At 34.3% G+C, this 20,743-nt stretch overlaps 1 protein-coding gene and 1 pseudogene across 2 annotated transcripts in view; both read right to left on the bottom strand.

The window, feature by feature from the left end:
* TAOK1 (TAO kinase 1) overlaps positions 1 to 20,743 on the bottom strand; it is a 160,876-nt gene that overhangs the window by 56,523 nt on the left and 83,610 nt on the right. The window contains exons 3-8 of the mRNA XM_081219238.1: positions 14,831 to 14,902; positions 12,127 to 12,228; positions 10,425 to 10,470; positions 9,758 to 9,854; positions 7,618 to 7,731; positions 4,642 to 4,733 (exon numbers count right to left, since the gene is read on the bottom strand). Of these exons, the coding sequence (XP_081075364.1) occupies positions 4,642 to 4,733; positions 7,618 to 7,731; positions 9,758 to 9,854; positions 10,425 to 10,470; positions 12,127 to 12,228; positions 14,831 to 14,902 (523 nt within the window). The remainder of the gene's footprint in view (positions 1 to 4,641; positions 4,734 to 7,617; positions 7,732 to 9,757; positions 9,855 to 10,424; positions 10,471 to 12,126; positions 12,229 to 14,830; positions 14,903 to 20,743) is intronic.
* On the bottom strand, positions 1,002 to 4,176 carry LOC308607662 (lysine-rich coiled-coil protein 1-like; annotated as a pseudogene). Its single transcript has 2 exons — positions 4,119 to 4,176; positions 1,002 to 1,798 (listed from the first exon to the last, which is right to left on the bottom strand). The product of its transcript is annotated as a lysine-rich coiled-coil protein 1-like (transcript).

Below are 20,743 nucleotides of genomic sequence, written 5' to 3'. Positions count from 1 at the left end.
AGTGTTACGTTTGGATTCCTTTCTCTATATCTTTTGTGTATCTACTATAGGTTTTGCTTTGTGATTGATATGAAGCTTACAAAATATATAAAACAACATATTTATAATAGTCTATTTTAAGTTGATAACAACTTAAGTTTAAAAAGAGCTCTACAGGGCTTCCCTGGTGGCGCAGTGGTTGAGAGTCCGCCTGCTGATGCAGGGGACATGGGTTCGTGCCCTGGTCCGGGAAGATTCCACATGCCGTGGAGCGGCTGGGCCCGTGAGCCATGGCCGCTGAGCCTGCGCATCTGGAGCCTGTGCTCCGCAACGGGAGAGGCCATGACAGTGAGAGGCCCGCATACCACACACACACACAAAAAAAAAGCTCTACATTTTTACTCCCCACCACCATGTTTTATCTTTCGTTTGTTGGTTTTGACTTATGTTTTTTTTTGTAGAAATTAGAACTTTATTATATTATAAACATTTCCAGAATATAAACTGATTTTGTATCAAGATTTTTTGAAACGTTTAAAACTGTATGCAACTTAAGCTTATTATAATAATGTATGTCATTTTCCACTTTCCAATCTAGAAAATATACTGCAAGTTAGATCTAATGAAGGAAAAAAAAATCAATCTAAACTGCTTCACAGAGAAAACTAATGAATATAAAAACACCCACCCCAAACTAACACCCAATCAAGAAATAGATTCTATAAAGCCTATTAAATCCTCCAATTTAAAATAAATGACCTCCCAAGGGAAAAATACTTCCACCATCATAGCAATTTGATGAATAAAAGCAGAACCACCCTCATTAAGAGAAATTACATTATGTATAAGAAAAATGTAGTAATGATTTTAGGAGAGGAAAAGTAATTTCCATTTTGGAGAGCAAGCACATTAAATGTTTTCTGTTCCCTTAGCCTTTGTACCTGTTCACATGAGAAGAGCGATATGAACATGGACATCATAAAACCAAGCTCCTTAACTATTTTTTCAGTTTAACTTCAGGAGAACCAGTGCAAGAGCCTCAAAATCCAAGGGCAGACTGGTCCCAAAGCATCTCCTCTTCTGTCCTTTCTTTCCCTTGTTCCTTTTCCTCTTTTCTATGCTTATGTTCCTCTTTCTTAGAGGCTACACCTCAGCTTTTTTTCTCCTTTTGGTTCTTAAGCTTTTCTGTACTGACTCTGTTTCCACCTCTGTTTTGTTTCTTTGGATGCTCTTGTGTTTGTCTAAATCTATTTCCTCATAAGCTTTCTTCCTCTTATGCTTGGGCCACTCCTCCTCTGGTTTTTCCCGGCCTTCCTCTGGGTGCCTTTCTCTCTTCTGATGTATCTGTTTATAACTAGCTTGATGGACACTGGTACTGTTTTCTGAGGAGAGGTGCCTGTAAACTCCAGATCCTACACCGTATGAGCCACAGTTTTACTCTTGTTGACTCAAGTTCAGGGCTACTGGTTTTCCTGAGAAACAGTCCCGGTGAACTGACAGTAGCTCGGGGAGTCCAGTCTCAGCCTCTGCTGTCATAGCCACTGAGGTAACCGCTTCTCCACTGCTTGTGACGTACTGCATGGTCTTCGGTAGGTCTGGACAGGTTCATAAGGGAGTCTTTGATCACACATTCTACACCTGGGTCTAGAATCAACCTCGTCTTTGTATCCACAGGTTTCCAAATAATCCTCTCTCACCTTTCTGAAACACGTCTTTGGCTCTAAGCCTCTGGCTTTCTGCACTTTGATATAATCTTCAAGTTCATCTTGAAAAGAGTCAGATGTCTTCTTTGAATACTTCAATAGGTTGACAAGGGATTCTGCTTATCAGGTTGAGAACTTGGTGGAGAAATTTGATCGAATTCACCCATTAATTGCTTCAGTTGTTTAGCATGAACTTTCCCCAGATAGTGAGACTGTGCAACAACTGAGGAGCTAAAAACCATGATGCAGAGATTACAAAATCTATTTTTGTCCAATACTTCACTCCCATTTACCTCATAATGTGAAATCCATTGTCATTCAAATTATGGCACTATTCCTTATAAGCCTTTTATAAAAGGTATCTGTAAAAAGTTCATTCTTTGCTCATTCAATGTGTTATCTTCTCTGAGGCAGGGGTGGCTGTCTACGACTACTGTCCCCCTCCCCGCCAACGCCAGCTGGTGGATAGGCCGAGGTGGAGGAGGCGGAGAGGCAGGGACAACCGCTGCCTCTGCCGCCACCAAGCAAGCGTGGTGGGAGCAGGAGGCGGAGACCGGACTTCCTGAGAGGAAGTCACCACCACCACTGCACGGCCGACTGGTTTATGTTTGTGACGTCACAGTTTACATCTTTCTATCCTGTGTATCCATTAACAAATTATTGTAGTTATATTTATTTTGATTTATTTTCCTTTTACTCCTTTTAAAGTTCTGAAAGTTTACATCCTCAGTATATACTTTTATAATCAGAAAAAAATGGTAAATTTATTTTTATAAACACGATTGTACAATCATTCCTGAAAACAACAAACTAGGGATCTTTTCCATCAGATTAACCGTAATCAAACATATAAACTCACGTATGAAAAATCCTGCACTTTAGGATTTCTTGGTCATAAGACATAACCAAGCTATGAGAAAATAGTTTGCTTTAATTCACTATCTTTAACTATTTTAAAGTAAAAGCATGTAACAGATTTAGTTCCCAAGACTACAAATCTAATTTGCATGCCTACAGACCTGTACTGTCTAACAGGGTATCCCTCAGCCACATGTGACTATATGTAAACTTACTTAAATGAAATACAATTTTAAGGGACTTCCCTGGTGGTCCAGTGGTTAAGACTTGGCACTCCCAATGCAGGCGGCCCGGGTTTGATCCCTGGTCAGAGAACTAGTTCCCGCATGCCAGAACCAAAAGATCCTGCGTGCCACAACTAAAGATACCGCATGCCACAACTAAAGATTCCACATGCCACAAGGAAGATCCTGCACGCGGAAACAAGGATCCTGCATGCCACAACTAAGACCCGGCACAACCAAAAAAATAAATAAATATTAAAAAAAAAAAAAAGAAAAATACAATTTTAAGTTCAGTTCCTCAGTTACATTAGCCACATTTCAAGTGCTCAAAAGGCATGCAGACACAGAACATTTCTACCAATGCAGACAGTTTTATTTGCTTGTGCTCCTCTAGACCTTTCCCTTGGAACCCAAAGCAGGCTTAAAATATAGTTCCTGAACTTAGAACAACTTCATAATTCAAAATATTTGTAAGTAAAAAATTTTAAAGTGATTATGAAAGACTATTTATAAAAGTTGAAGATGCCAAATGTATGCCCAGAACTCTAAGAATTTAAGACATCTCACTCATTTGAAATTATCCAAAGGCAGTCACATCTTCTGAAGTTGCTTTATTATAAGCATAAATACTCTCACTGTGAAGTAATTCTATCTTGTGAATTATAATAAAAAGAAGCTAGAAAAGTCTGGAAACAAGAAACCATTTCACAGAAACTGAAGTTTAGAAAGATTTCTTTCTGAGCAGTAAAATTAGCCAATGAATACTTTCTAATCAGATAAATATTAAAATATATCAGAGATATCTAACAGGACCATTAATGCAATTTCGCTATCACCAGGGGGCACATATATGCATCAGCCAGCATAAGAGTGTAAAAATAACCCATGGGCAGAATATATTAACCAGCTTTTCTACATTTATACCCAGGTTTCTTAAGAAAGTAATTAGGATCTACCAGTAGGAAGAAGAATCAAGAGAAAAAGAATTTAAGACACTTAAGGATACTTTCAAATGGAAGAAACATTTTGCAAACCTCAAACTGAGATGAAGAGATCAGAGGAGAATGGCATTATGGTAATCGCCAAATCTCTGTTTACTGCTGTTATCAAACTTTAAAATAAATATGATTTGTCAAAATTACACAAGGATTTTTACTTTAATGTGTTGTTTTCAATTCTTGGTCACTCCTAGAATGTTCAATTAAATATTCTTGTTTTTAAATAAAGTTTAATGGAATGTTCTTATAAGAAGGAAAAAAAGAAAAGGATATTGGGCTTGTGGGGGGAAGCCTGGGGAATCAAGAGCAAGAAGATGGCCATCATCTTCAGTTACAGTGACAGTTCAATTACCCACCTGGCTCACTTACACTGGGAATGTTAGTGAAGTTATGGTGGTCCGCTGCTTTAAGCATAGTTCCATTTATGGGCAACAGAATAAAATGTGTGCATAAAATTAAACTACTACAATACGTATGCAGCCTGACAGCTAATTCTCAAATCTAACTCAAAGTAATAAGTATCCTAGGTAAAGGTAAGTAACTCATAAATGCTTTAGAGACCATCTATAGATGGTAAGTCTAGTAATCACATATATATTCCAAGTGTTTAACAAATACTCATTAATAATAAGACATAGATACCTCAAACTTAATTAATACTATAGTGGAAATTACTTTAGACCTAATTTAACAGAGCAAATACAACATACCTAAGCTAATATATATAAAAATTACCAGATAACCAAAATGAAAACTATGTAATAAACATATTGCTCCCCTTAGCAACCAACATAAAAAATAAAAAGCTGTAATTTGGTATAGAAATTGAGGTAAAACTTTGATCAAAATTTACTACATAGTAATAAAGAACATGCTTACCTAGTTCAATACACGTTATACCAAGAGACCATACATCTACTTTTCCATCATACTGTCCTTCATCCATGGCTAAAATTACTTCTGGGGCCATCCTAAAAAATAAAATGTCATTTAAATTAAAGTTTAAAAAATGTATGCTATTCTTTTAAAATGTAATGACTATCTACATGGAGAACACCTGGTGTGAATTCCAGGCAATATATCTGGACATTAAGAATTTTTATAATATGAAATAAATGTATTACAGGTTGTGAGGTAAATATTTACCTTTGCATATATAGTGTGAGACTCATTCTCACCATGTGTCATGATCATATAACAGCATCCTAAAGGAAGGATGCCCTAGAGCAGGGCTGTATTCTGCATCTGTTCAAGTCTGCAAATTTTTTTTTTTTTTTTTTTTTCTTTTTGCAGTATGCGGGCCTCTCACTGTTGTGGCCTCTCCCATTGCGGAGCACAGGCTCCGGATGCGCAGGCCCAGCGGCCATGGCTCACGGGCCCAGCCGCTCCGCGGCATATGGGATCCTCCCAGACCGGGGCACGAACCCGCATCCCCTGCATCGGCAGGCGGACTCTCAACCACTGCGCCACCAGGGAGGCCCAAGTCTGCAAATTTTAATACTGTATAGCCTTTAGGCCAGTGATTCTCAAACACTTTGGTCTCAGGATCCCATCTAATTTTTGCTTGAAAGATGGAATTTTACCATTGGCATTGAATACCATCAGTTGTTTCCCTTGAAATGACAAACTCACTCCATTTATTTTAGGAAGTACCTATCACAATATCCAACGCTGAATAACCATAGCTTGGCAGCCTTTCTTTCAAATTAGAATAGTGTCCCATGATAAACATGGCTAGGGCAGATCACAACTAAAACAATCACAAAATTATCAACTTTATAACCAACCAACGACAGGTGTCTTGGTGATAAAATGAAACACAGAACTTTCCTGGCAGTCCAGTGGTTAAGACTCCACGCTTCCATTCATTGCAGGGGGGGTGGCAGGTTCAATCCCTGGTCAGGGAGATCCCACATGCCACTTGGCGCAGCCAAAAAAATACAAAAACCAAAACAAACCCCCCCAAAAAAAAATCCTACAAAAAATGAAACACTAATTCATGTCTTCATCTAGAGTCTGTGGTTCTTGATGATACTTTACCTTATACTTCGTATGTATTTGGTATTAAGCACAGATAGGTACTTAGAACAGTTGCTGACTGCTTCAATAAGATTATTACCAGGTATCCCTGTGTGTGTGTTTGTGCGTGTGTGCACACGTGCATTTGTGTAAAGACATATAAATATGAACCAAATACACTATATACAAATTAACCAATATATTTACTTTATTGTAAACTTTCAATTGTCAATGTGTTCTTTAAGATGCTGAAGGAAGTTTGAGAAATTATCAGGAAAAGTTAAACAAGTAATTTGTTTTTTTATTGCAGAACTTTCGAGGGCCTTTTTAATATCTAATATTCATCATTAATATCTAAAGAGGGGAAGCACTGAGAAATATTATTCACTCACAGAACCCTTTTTTATGGGGGACTCTATCTAAACTAGGGTTTTACATAAAAATTTTTGGTCATCTAGAGCAGTGGTCTTCAAATTTTTATTCATTTATTTATCTTCAATGAATTTATAAAAACTGTGTATCCCTTGCACACTTTTGAGTTGATATGTAAATTTTATAAATTTAATAGTTGCAAAGGATATAATGCATATTATATGTATGTATATTGTGTATGTGCTTTAAAGATACTAAAAACTTGGAGTTGCAGAATTAGTTCATTCAATTTATTAAAAACACTGCCTTATAATCTAGTTAGCAAAATCAGTCTTCATGGTCATATCAATCAGTCAAATCAGAATCACCTTCTGCCAGAAAAAAGTCTGAATTCAATGCAAGTAACATGTTAATGTGTCCCCACGACAACCATGTCAGTTATGAATTCTACACTAGAAAAAAAGAAGAGAAGGAAGATAATTGGGGAGAAAGAAAAAGCAAAGGGTAAAAGGAACGGAAGGGAGATGACTGGAAAGGTACAAGGACTTGCCAAGAGTTTTGTCCTGACTCTTCAATATATCTGACAGATGCTACATCTTCTCAAGTTGTTCCTCTGGTGTTGCTTTGAGGCTTTTACACCCCAGAGCAATGCATCACTGTAATGTTCAGGGTGAGTTAGAAGCCTTTCTTTTATGAGGCAGGAAAAGGGAGATTTGAAAGGCAGGTGAGAAAGATGACGTAGTGGGCCTAAGACACAGCTCTCAGTATACACAGAGAAAGAGGATACATTTGAAAGTTGAAGATCTGGAAAATTATTCCCTTCAAACTTGCTGACATTAATAATGAATTATTTATGGATAAAATTAGATGATATCTAGAATGTTTCAAAGTAACTGAGGGGAGAGGAAGAAAGGGAGAGGTGAGTGCATAGGGCAGGACTAGCCATGGGGATAAAGTTGCTGGGCTGAATGAATATGTAGGGTTCATTATACTTTTGTCTAGTGTTATATTTGAAATTCTCCATAATAAAAAATAAAAACAAAAAACCCCAGAGAACTCCAAGTCCACTACCAGTCTTTAGGTACTCCTAGCCTGAAGATCAATGATATATAGTAAATATAAATCTGAAGAAAACATACACATTTCCACTTAGCATTTCTATCTTTTCCCCACTTGAATTTTTATTGAATGTTTCCACTCCCACACCCAATATATGATGCAGATAATCATAGGAAGGAAACTGTAGGGGGGGACAAATTTAAAAAATGGGGGACAAATTTAAAAAATGGGGGATGTAAGGGGAGCACTCCAAATCTGTACTTGAAACTAACTATAATGCTTAAAGTTAAAATGTCCAAAATAACATTATATTTTCAGGAAAAAGACATCTTAAAAACGCACAACCACACACAACCACACACAATATCAATTATGAAGATCAAATCCAGATAAGATTATTCTTACCAATATGGCGTTCCCACAAAAGAATTGGCAGGAGATGCCATGGAAGCAGATCCAAAGTCAGCAAGTTTCACCTGGCCTGGCTCTGTCAGAAGGATATTTCCTGCTTTGATATCTCTGGGTTTAAGGAACACAGAAAATTATTTCTCTTTCCTTCACTGGGTTGTGTAAAAAAATGATAAAAATCAAATAAAAATTTGTAAAACAGAGAAGGAGAAATCAAAATAATTAAGTCCTAGGATAATCTCTCAATTGGGATGAGAATTAAGATCCAAATTAGAATACAAAAAATACAGAATTCATATATAGTAACAATTTTGTAAAAGAGAAGGCAAAATAGCAGTAAAAACAGGACAGAAAATCAGGTAATTAAAGTGTATAGTCTTCATTTGAGGTTCTGTTTATTGGTACAAATAATGGTTTTAAAAATTAAATTTAAATAGCAGACCACTCCTTCATAATTTTAAGATTTCTGAGTAACCTACTTAATGTAATAAATAAATAAATAAACAAAAGAATTTCATGCCCCCAATTTTTAAAAAAGGATTATTCATATCATTTCCACCCTTAGGATATGAAATGAAAACAAACATATGGATAATGTAATATCCATGATCCCAGAAAATTATGGATATTCATAAAATGGGACTGTATGTCCAATGGGCACCATAACATACACTTAACCTTTCAAAAACAGAAAAACTAAGTTCCCAAGCACTTGTCAATTCTTACTATTGTAATGGACATAATACTAAATTAATCTATTTTCCTTCCATTTGTTTTTTAAAAATGAAGGTACTTTAGGGAATTCCCTGGCAGTGCTTTTACTGCCTTGGGTCTGGGTTCAATCCCTGGTCAGGGAACTAAGATCCCACAAGCTGTGCAGTGCGAATACCTTAGGTTATAATTCTAAATCTTCTATTCACTTACTTACTAGTATGTAAATTTCTCTTGGACCTTACAATCCTCATCTTAATAAAAAAAATCACATTAACTCACAATTGACTCTACTATATAGTTTAACATGTATTGCCTGATTCACATATATAATCAAAAAATGCTAATTTCCTTCTAAAACAGGTAAAACCAATACCAATGCTAAAAATGCATTATGGAATGGCTTAATTTTACTATTCATTATCAAGGATCATCAAGGATCAATACTCAAAGCATAAAAAGTATTAAGTATCTTTTATTTATCCCTATCATGGAATCAATGGAATAAATCTGGCATTATCAGTTACCAGGAAGACAGAAGATCTAGGTTTAGTTCTAATCTAAATCCACCTGGCTTTGTAAACTTTGGGAAATTAGTCACAAATTAGGGCATCAGTTTCTTCACTGGTAAAATGAAAAAAGTAAGACTATATAATCCCTAATGTCTTTTCCATTCCCCAAATTAAATGATTCTACAATTAATTTCAATTAAATGTGCACAAATCCATAAAGTGCACATACAGGCATACCTAAGAGATACTACAGGTTTGATTCCAGACTACTGTAACAAACAGAATACACAATAAAGCAAGTCATATGAATCTTTTGGTTTCTCAGTGCATATAAAAGTTATGTTTACACTATACTGTAGGCTACTAAATATGCAGTAGTGTTATCTCTAAAAAAGTAATGTACATACCTTAATTTTAAAATATTTTACTGCTAATAAATGGCAAAACAATCATAATGGTAACATCAAAGATCAATGATCACAGATCACCATAACAAATAAAATGATGAAAAAGTTTGAAATACTGTGAGAATTACCAAAATGTGACAGAAACACAAAGTGAGCAAGTGCTGTTGGAAAAATGGCACCTAGAGTCCTGCTTGACACAGGCTTGCCACAAACCTTAAATTTGTAAAAAACGAGGTATCTGTGAAGTACAATAAAGCAAAGCATAACAAAATGAGGTATGCCTGAACTTCGGAAAATCCAGCAACATGTATAGACAAAGATAAAAATTATCCTAAACAAAGAGATCAAGTGTACTAGTATGTACTTTTTAACATGGACATCTAAAAAACCTGAGTTTATAAGAAATGGTTTTATTTGGCTATAATCGACAAAACTTTCAGGGTTAATAAGTTAATAATGTAACAAGCCATTTGCTTGTTAATATATAATAATTTTCAAAGTGCTTACCTATGGATCATGGTATGAGAATGTAAGTAGGCTAATCCCTGGAGAGCACCATGTGTAATTGCTGCTATTTCCACTTCTTGTAATGGCTTTTTGTGAACTTAAAATAAGAAAGTTATTTGAAAATATTTATTATAAAGAACATTTTTGTTTAAAAATACATACCTAATATATAGGGCAATTTTTAAAAACTAACATTTAGCAAGACGGGATTTCCTTCCAAAGATAATAAAATAATGCTATTGAACTTTACAACTAGTATACAGTTGTGCCTAGCTGTTAAAGTATATAGTCCACAGCCAATTTTCCTTTAAGCTAACAACATTAAGCAATTATTTGGTGATTACAAAAACAAAAGTAATAAAAGTTCTCCCTTTATTCTAATATCTTCATTATGAACAGAAGGAACAGATTAAGCTGAATGACAAAGATTCCAAAAAAACTTAAGTCAAAATGAGAGAAAATCCCTTTTTTTTTTTTTTTGAAAAATCCCTTTTTTTATGCTATTACATTACATTTAATGAGGATAGTGCATACTATGCAGAGGATATAGAAAGGTTAAGATTTTTATTCTTTCTGGAAAATCTGTACATTATTTAAGAAACCTTTTATTGAATTCTCATTTTATTTTGCTAATACTGTTTTTTCTTAATGATTAAAGGAAACCTACCTTCTAGTAAATCTGAAGCAGATCCTAAACAATATTCCATTACAAGCTACATGGGAAGAAAAATTATACAAGCATTAAAATATATTATTAAAAAGATTCTACTTGAGATAAAATAAATTCACCAATGAGATCAAGAAGACAGTTTGAAGTAAAACAAACCCTAGTCACCATTTACCTTAAAAAATGAGTATTTATGTATCTAGTAATATATTAAGTGCATATGTAAAGTTAAGCTAATAATACATTAATCTTTTACAATACCAACATATAATCATTTGTATAAGATGTGTATTTCATATATAACTACCACTAAAATTATAAAGGAATATATATATTCTGTTACTATTAATCTATAGTACTAAAGCAATACTTTAGTAATCGCTAGGAAGCAAAAAACTGTCCTTTGGAACTATATATACAAAGCTTAGGTTACAGTTAAAGCAAACACAGAGCACCTTCTATGTGCCAGATATTTTATATATATTAAAGCTAATTAAGGGACTTCCTTGGTGGCGCAGTGGTTGGGACTCTGTGCTCCCAATGCAGAGGGCCCGGGTTCGATCTCTGGTCAGGGAACTAGATCCCACATGCATGCAGCAGCTAAGAGTTCGCATGCCACAACTAAGAAGCTTGCCAGCCACAACTGAGGAGCCTCTGAGCCACAACTAAGGAGCCCACCTGCCGAAACTAAGACCCAGTGCAAACAAATAAATAAATAAATATTTTTTTAAAAAAACTAATTTAATCCTCACAACCACCTTATGAGGTAGGCCCTATTACTATCCTTATTTTACAAATGGAGAAACGTGAGAGACAGAGAGGTAATCTCCCCAATGTCACTGCTTTTTCTTTAACCACAGCCTTGTGTTCAGGAGTACTGCCATCACCACCAAAATTAAACTGGATAAAAATGCACCAAACATTACAAATCTAGGTTCAGGATACTAAAATGATAATTAGCTGTGACTTATTAATTATTCAAAATAAGGGATCATTTCCATTTAAAGAAAATTTAGCCTCTCTATTAAAAGATACAGTTATGCCCACAATGCTACAGTATTACTACCGTATCACCTCAGCGGTAACAATGGGGCAAAATTAATCACCACTTCTTGTAACAAAGTGTCTCAATTCTCTAGCATTAGTATTATTCAGCCAAGGAATCATAATCAGTTCAAACTTCACCAGGACTCAGCAGGACTTCACCAAGATCTTTGTGGTTAAATAGATTACAATATGTTTATGTCAAAGATAGGCTACATTTCATCCTCAAGTAACAGGATTGCTTTCACAATGTTTGATAAACCATTTGAAGAATGATACTACTAAAAAATGTCAGAGAATATTTTACCATGTACCATGTAATATATTATTAAAAAGATTCTACTTGAGATAAAATAAATTCACCAAGGCGATCAAGAAGAGTGTTTGAAGTAAAACAAACCCTAGTCACCATTTACCTTAAAAAATGAGTACAAGAAATGTACATAAATGTCAGCTAAATCTCTGCAGTAAACTCGCAAAACATACATTCCCTCTCCTGCCTAGGAGTTCTAGGAAAAGCTACTCTCCCTCTCAGAATGAACTAACATTTCAAGGTGTTTCTGCATGGCCTTACACAACCATTTTGAGACGTTCTTGAAATAATTAACTCTAAACAGAAACCAACTAAAATTACAGCAAGGGGGAAGCATATACCTACCCATGCTGTGTGCTCACGTAAATAGCAGCCTTTGTATTCTATACTGTTGGGATGTTTTATTCTTTGTAGAAACTTGACTTCCTTAATAATATCCTGCCATTTCTATGGGGAGAAAAAAAACGAATAAAGGAAAAAATTATGAACAGCTGCTTTTCCTGAGAAAGTTATATAAGAAAAAAGTTATCAGATTAAGAAGGGTTATTGAGAACATTAAACTTCATTTGTAATATGTAAATATCAAAATAATAAATTAAAAAGTTATGTTCATATAGTTTATAACTCAATTACATAATTTATAAAATTATTTCATTCAAGGTAGGACAAATTTTAGTTTGGTAAAACTTATCATCAATGAGTCTTATTAAAATTTTATAACCACACACCAAACATGCCGATGAAAACTATATACCATATTTAGTGATTTTTCTTCAAAAGGTCATCTTCCCTTCTTATTTGCAGCTTTTTGATGTATAATTTACATACCATTAAGTTCATCTATTGTGTTTTTGGGTTATGTGTTCTACCAAACGTTAAGGTTTTGTTTGCTTTTTAAATTCAAATGAAGATTTAAACCCGTAAAGTGCACACTTCCTAAAAAAAAATGCTAGAGAACAATTAGTTATTATATGGGAAAGTTCAAAGAAAAAAAAAACAGTATGAAAACATTTCCCTACATATTTTACTAAGAGCATTCCTCAATGACACCTACCAGGAAATACAGATAAACCTTCAGCCATAAGCTACTCCATGACAACCTTAGACACTTAGGCCATGTCCTAAACATAGTTACTCTTAAGAAGCAACCAGAGAACTCTAAAAATACTGTTTACCGGGTCTACACCCAGAGACTCCAGAGGCTTAGCAGCTGTGGGGTGAGAAAGAGGAATCTATTTTTTGTTCTTGTTTTCATTTTTTCAACCTTTACCACTGACTTGGACCATATTTCTAAAAGCAGGGAAACTGGCATAATAGGAAACTTTAAAAAATGTTTTGTACTAGAATGTAAGATCATATATCGCTGATGTTATTTCACAAGCCCTCAACAAAATACAGCAAAATATGTTCACAGTGTTTTATATAAAATGTGTAAGATACAAGATGCTAAACTCAGAAAATGTTTCATGGCCTTTAAATTTCAAGTTTGAATGATATTTGAAACTTTCAAAATAAAACAAAACCCTGCATTTTTCAATGTAAAAAAATTTCATGAAAGACGTTAATATTAGATGTGAAAAGATGATGCCCTAAATGAAACTTTTTGTTCTAGGTGTGACTAATCAAACAGACTCCAACACAGTACAAGTTTGCCTATGAAAGCTTAGTTCTGAAATTGTGCTACAGAATAGAATATAAATGAGAGTAATCCTGTAAGAAACTGAGTTTTTTAGGTAACAAAATGATGGAACAGTGATACAATCATAATAGTGTTATCATATTCATAGTATGATCGTTACAAAAATAAGATTTATCATAAAATAAAGAGATTCCAAAAAAGTAGAAAACCAAAATCTTTAAAGACTGATCCAGCAATTCCAACTCTGGGCATATACCTAAAGTACTGAGACTAAGGACTCAAAAAAAAATTTGTGTAACCCATATTTACAGCAGCATTATTCACAATAACCAAGAGGCAGTAGGAACCTATGCATCCACTGACAGATGAATGGATGGATAAATAAAATGTAGTGTTTTACACACACACACACACACAAACACACACACACACAGGAATATTAGCCTTAAAAAGGATGGAAAATTTGACACATACCACAACTTGGATGAACTTTGAGGACATTATGTAAAGTGAAATAAGCCAGTCACAAAAGGACAAATACTACATGATTTCACTTACATGAGATACTTAAAGTAGTCAAATTCATAGAGAAAGAAAACAGAAGAGTGATATCCAGGGGCTGAGGGGAGGAGGGAGTGGGGAGTTATTGTTTAATGGGTAAAGAATTTCAGTGTTTCAAGATGAAAAGAGTTCTGGAGATGAATGGTGGTGATGGATGCAAAACAATGTGAATGTCCTTAAAGCCACTGAAGTACATACTTGAAAATGGTTATGATGGTAAATTTGTTATGTGTATTTTACCACAATTAAAAATAATTACATTGAAAAATTAAAGACTGACAGATCCTAGTTTTTAAAAGCAGACTATATTTCATAAAATAAATTTATGCAATTATACAAAATAAATATACTAAAAAGCACTACTCACAATATTAGTGAACTAAAGTATACTCAGTGTAGTATCAATAATTGTATTTTTTTTATTTTTCAGACTAGATATATATTGTCTGCTGATTAAAGTTTGCTTAAATCAGCCCTTAATGTCTGAATCATTAAAAAATTACATCCAATATAATTTACTGTTAAATGCATCTTATTCTAGTTTACTCTTTTAGAAACTGATAAGCCTTCTATGATAAAGATAAAGTAATATATTATACCACAGTTAAAAAATTCAAAGCAGGGGGACAGGTGGGCTTTTGGAATGCCAGTAATATGCTGTTTATGGCTCTAGGTACAAGTTAAATGGGTACACTCAGTTTGTGAAAGAAAATACACTGAGATATATTCTTAATATTCATATACTTTTAGGTATGCTACACTTTTTTGAAAAAATTCCCAGCTACCCTTAATTAAAAACAGTATGTCTTTTTCTAACATGTCAAAAAGACTATAAATATTTTCACCTACCTCAGTGGACTGCTTTCCACTATAAGACATTTTCTTGATAGCCACCACTTCATTGGTGCGCACATCTCGTGCCTAAAAAAACAAAGAAAGAACTATTGTAAAAATTAACAGATTAAATCTGGGCAATAATTTCTTTGAGAATAAAAGCATTTATGAGCTACCATGTCAAAAGGAACATCAAAACTGCCTTTAAAGAACATTAAAAACAAAAAAACCCAATAACCATATAGTGAAACTTATCAAATCATCCAGGAACTGGTACTTTGGAAAGAAATATAAAGCAGGGTTTATCTTTGAGAGATCTAGTTAAGAGGAAAAAACAGAAATATGAATAGCACTATAACAGAGAGACAAAACAAGACTAGTATATACAAGCCTATGCTAATCAATTTTGAAATCTCAATGAAATGGACAATTTTCTGGAAGGAATAAATTACTAAAACTGATCTTAAGAAGAAAATGTAAGAAATGTAAGAAAAACAAACAATGGTGGCAGACTGAAAAGAACACCAATGAATTGTCTTTAAAATACTCTTGAGTGGGGATTTCCCTGGCAGTCCAGTGGTCAGGACCCCGGCTTTCACTGCCGAGGGCACTGGTTTGATCCCTGGTCAGGAAACTAAGATTCCGCAAGCAGCAAAAAAAACAAAACAAAACATAGGGACTTCCCCAGTGGTCCAGTGGCTCCGAGCTCCCAGTGCAGTGTTCCATCCTTGGTCAGGGAACTAGATCCCACATGCTGCAACTAAGAGTTCACATGCTGCAACTAAAGATCTTGCATGCCACAACTAAAGATCCCACATGCTGCAACGAAGATCCCACACACAGCAACAAAGATCTCACTTGCCACACGAAGACCCAACGCAGCCCAATAAGCAAATATTAAACAAACAAACAAATCTAAAATACTCTTCAGTGGAAAATAGTTTTACCAGGTGAACTTTCCAGGATGTAAGGGGGGAAAAAAAGGAAAGCTAGCCCATTAATTTTAAGAAGGCAATATAACCCAATAACTAAAACCTCACAAACAGCACAAAATAGAAAGGTATCAATTTCACTTGTAAATATAGACAAGAAAACTCTAAATGAAAATTTAAAAATATTACAGAGCATTAAAATAATTTTTCATTTGGATAAAATACACTAATATAGGGCTTCCCTGGTGGCGCAGTGGTTGAGAGTCCGCCTGCCGAGGCAGGTGACACGGGTTCGTGCCCCAGAGATACCGCATGCCGCGGAGCGGCTAGGCCCGTGAGCCATGGCCACTGAGCCTGCGCATCCGGAGCCTGTGCTCCACAACGGGAGAGGCCACAACAGTGAGAGGCCCGAGTACCACACACACACACACACAAAAAAAAAACCAAAAAAAACCCCACTAATATATATAGTTTTTCATTTGGATAAAATTACAGAAATGCAAAAGATTCTAATATTAGAAAAAAAAATTTCATAATTTACCACAAGTTTTAAAAGTTAAAGGGGGGGACAAACAAACAAATAAATAAATAAATACACACACACACACACACACACATATTTATAAATGCTCAATAAATCCTGAAAATTCAGAAGTGCCCAACTCTAAATGTATTCAATTGCAAAGAAGGCCAAACTCTTAGGAAACACAAATTAGAAAGGTAATTCCTTAACATGATAAATCACCTCTATTGTAAACTACTGCTAATCAGGCTTAAGAATGCTAAAATGCTATCACAATTATTACTTAACATTGTTGAGGTAATTCTGAAAAAGGGTAATAAAAATGTAACAGAAACACGACAGTTAACTAGAAAAGCCAAACTTCCATGTGTTAAAAAAATGATTATATATTAAGAAGGCACATGAGACTAGCTGCAAAATATTTTAAATGGGTTAACTAAAAGTATCAGAACCACCTCAAATCATCTGTTGGAAGAACTCATCTTCAATTCAGATTTTTAATGAGTTCCCAAGATAAAATGTTCTAAATTAGATTATGGTGATGGCTGCAAAACTCATATTTATTGACAATCATTGAAATGTAGGCATAAAATTGGTGAACTTATGGTATGTAATTTATACTTTAAAACTTGTTAAAAAAAAGACAGCACATATGTAAATTTTATCTCTATAGAGTGGCTTGGGGAAAAAAAAAAAAAAGACACTCAGTTAAGTGGGCCCCGGGAAACTTAATCACATGCCAATTTCAATTACCGGTGTACTGGTTAGGAAACTGGCACCACTTATTGTAATGGGTGAAGCGGATCTAACCACAGACATCCTGCTTGAATATAAATTAATTTTTCCAAAATGTTCTCTCCTTATCTATCTACGAACCTCTTTATTTTAATCATGTCTAAACAGCTATATTGCGCTCTTTTGTAAGAGCTGAGATATAATTTACATGCCATACAATTCACCCATTTTAATGTGTACAATTCAGTGGCATTTAGAACATTCACAGATATATGCAACCATCATTACAATTTTAGAACTTTCATCACCTCAAAAAGAAACTCCAAATTGTTCATTGCAATTTGCATTACAGTCAAACGGTAAATTTTATGTGTATTTTACAATAAAATTATTTTCTTCATTAAAAAAAAAACCCATTCGGCCCTAAGCAACAACTAATCTACTTTTCCGTGTCTCTTTTCCGTGTCTCTAGAGATTTGACCATTCTGGACATTTCATATAAATGGAACTATGTAATATGTGGTCTTTTGTGACTGGCTTTTTTCAAGATTCATGACTAATGATATTATCTTTTCATGTGCTCCTTAGCCATTTGTACATCTCTCTTTGAGAAATGTCAATTCAGATCCTTTGCCCATTTTAAAACTGGGTTGTCTTTTGATTGAGTTATAAGAGTTCTTTACATATTCTAGGCACAAGTCCCTTATCAGATATATGATTTACAAATTTTTTTCTCCTATTCTGTAGGTTGTCTTTTCACTACTTTGAAGCACAGAAATTTTTATTTTTGATTAAGGTCAATTTATTTTTTTCTTTTATTGCTCATACTTTTGGTGTCACATCTGAGAATGCTCTGCCAAAACTAAAGACATGCAGATTTACCCCTATGTTTTCTTCTAAGAGTTTTATAGTTTTAACTGTGACACTGAGGTTTTGATCCATTTTGAGTTAATTTTTCTATAGTTTCTATAGTATGAGGTAAGGACCTAATTCCACTGTTTTGCATTAAACAGCTACACTTTTAATTGGCCTAAGACAAAGCTTAATTTAAAAGTGGGTATACTAAATGCAATGAAGTATCCTGGATTAGATTCTAGAACAGAGAAGAGACAGTGGAAAAACTGGCAAAATTTAGTACACAGAATATAGTAGATAGTTTAGTTACTAGTATCCTATCAATGTTGATTTCTTAGTTTTGATAAATGTACCATGATTATGTAACATATTAACATTAGGGGAACTAGACAAAGACTATAGGGAAAAACACTGTACTAACTGTGAAATCTGCAAATCTAATATTATTTTAAAATACTAAATTAAACCAAAACGTGACTATTAAAATCCAAATGTACTAGTAATGATGATTAAAATTAAATGACCAAGTTAAAAGGAGATAACGACTTTTGCTTATTCATGTTTTTAAAAAGCAAAAAGTAAAAATATTTAATGTTCACGAACATGTTTTTCTCTCCCTTCAGGATCACATATTGTGCTTACTTAGTCTCCTCTAATCTAGAACAATTCCATAACCCCTCTTTGTCTTTCATGATACTGACATTTTTGAAGAATACACTGTGGTATTTTAGAGAATGTAACTAAATTTGTACTTGTCTGACATTTCTTCAAGATTAGATTCTGATTATACACACCTGGCAAGAATACTATAAGAGTGATATTGTGTCCTTCCCAGGGTATCATATCTGGAGGTATATACAATATGTCCACTCCTCATTGGTGTTACCAATTTTCATCACCCACTAAAGGTGCCGTGTTTTTCCAATGTGTATAGTTAAAGTTACTGTTTCCTGCCTTGTATATAACAAACCATCTGTGAAGAGATACTTTAAAACCACGTAAACATCCTGCTCATCAAAATTTTCCCTTAGATTTAGCAAACATTGAAGATAATAGCCCAAAACAATCTTCACTATGATGATTACAAAATGCACATTTCCTCCCCCCACCTCTACCATTCCCTTCACATTTATCAGTCAGGCATTCTATTATAAGGAAAACACCCCCCTTTTCATCCATCCATCCATCATCTATCATGGAAATTATGAAGCCCTATTTTATTAAATGGGTTATAATCCATTACTATCTTTATACTGATATTCAAATTGTTCCAGATTTGGCCAGCGGAAGCCCCTATAAGCTGGCTCCAATGTCTTTTTGACAGGCCCCATTTTTTTTTTCTTTCTTTAAAGCACTTTTTAACTTTCTGGCACAAGGTCTTCTAAGGCTTATCATTTATGTTCCCTGCCCCTGCAACAAAATGAGACATTCCTCCAATAAGTTCTTGTTCCTTTTAGTTAGGAATTAAATTCAAGATCTGAGTGCTAAGTGTGCTCATTACTACTGGGTGTCATTACAAATAGAATCTTGCAGCAGATAGAGCTAAGAGATGCACACACACATATATGATATAATTATTTCATATTAACACTGTTAATTCCTATCCAATCAAACCCACAGGGCTCTTCCTTACCTTCCCCACTTCCATATTTCTTTCCATATTTTCACAGTTAGGATCCTGACCCCAAACAACATCAACATTATTCATTACTCAATCCTCCTTTTTTTTTTTTTTGGTCACACCACATGGCTTGCAGGATCTTAGTTCCCCAACCAGGGATTGAGCCCCGGCCATGGCAGTGAAAACGCCCAGTCCTAATCACTGGACCACCAAGGAATTCCCACTTAATCCTTTAACATATAGTTTCAGATCCGTCACACCCATACAAATATGGAACAAGTCTATTAAGAAGGGTTCAAGATTTGCCTACAGTTTCCCTCTCCCAACCAGACTGAGAGTATACAGTTAAAATACTATGTACAAAAGTTACTCATATTAGTTCTATTTTTCCCCTCAATGTGGTTATGTCTGAAATACAGTTGGGTTCATTGTTCCTGTTTGCCTTTGATGTCAGTGACAACCTTACCCCCATACACATTAATTTTAATTTTTAAGTATATAAAGTATTTATTATCCAAAGAGGTATATTCAAACAAGAATCATTCCATCCTCTATCTCTTCATATCCATTCCTATAACTATCACCATTTTATATGTTGAACTGTTGGTTGTATAATTTATCTGATTTCATCAAACTATATATTTAATATCTGTATATTTATTATATATGAATTAAATTAAATAAAATCAATAAAAACAATTCCTACCAGCATATTGAATGGCTATTTTTCAGGGATTTTCTCAATGGGGTTTTTTTATTGGGCCCATTTCTAAGATTCTATGTATATTTTTCCTTTTTTCTATATTTCTCTATATTAGTGTATTTGGAGAGGAAAGGTATAAGCATAAACTCAGACAAAACTGTAATATAGAAAAAGGGTTGTTTCTAAAATATCTATATCCTTGGGTCCCTCTTCTCTATTTTGTGTCCAATCCAGAAATTAAACAAACGTGAGCAACATCAAACACACACATACACGTGTACACAAAATTCTACAAGTTATATACCTAACTGTTAACAGTAGCTGTCCGTGGGTAGTGAAATTATAGATGGAGTTTTTCTTATTTTTGTCTCCAATTTATAATTGGGGTATAAACCAAAAGCTCAAATTGTTAAGAATTTGAACCATATTTTCTCAAGGGAAATAACATTTTATTATTAATAAATTACTAAATTTATTAATTTATTAATAAATTGTAGTGTCATTCCTAAGGTGCCCATAAAAAAAGACTAAACCCATAATACTGCCAAAATATTAAACA

The sequence above is a fragment of the Mesoplodon bidens genome (genome assembly GCF_964165515.1).
Source record: "Mesoplodon bidens genome assembly, chromosome: 19".
NCBI classification, from domain to species: Eukaryota; Metazoa; Chordata; class Mammalia; order Artiodactyla; family Ziphiidae; genus Mesoplodon; species Mesoplodon bidens.
Note: the sequence above shows the minus strand (reverse complement) of the source record. Positions and strands in the feature narration are given on the sequence as shown.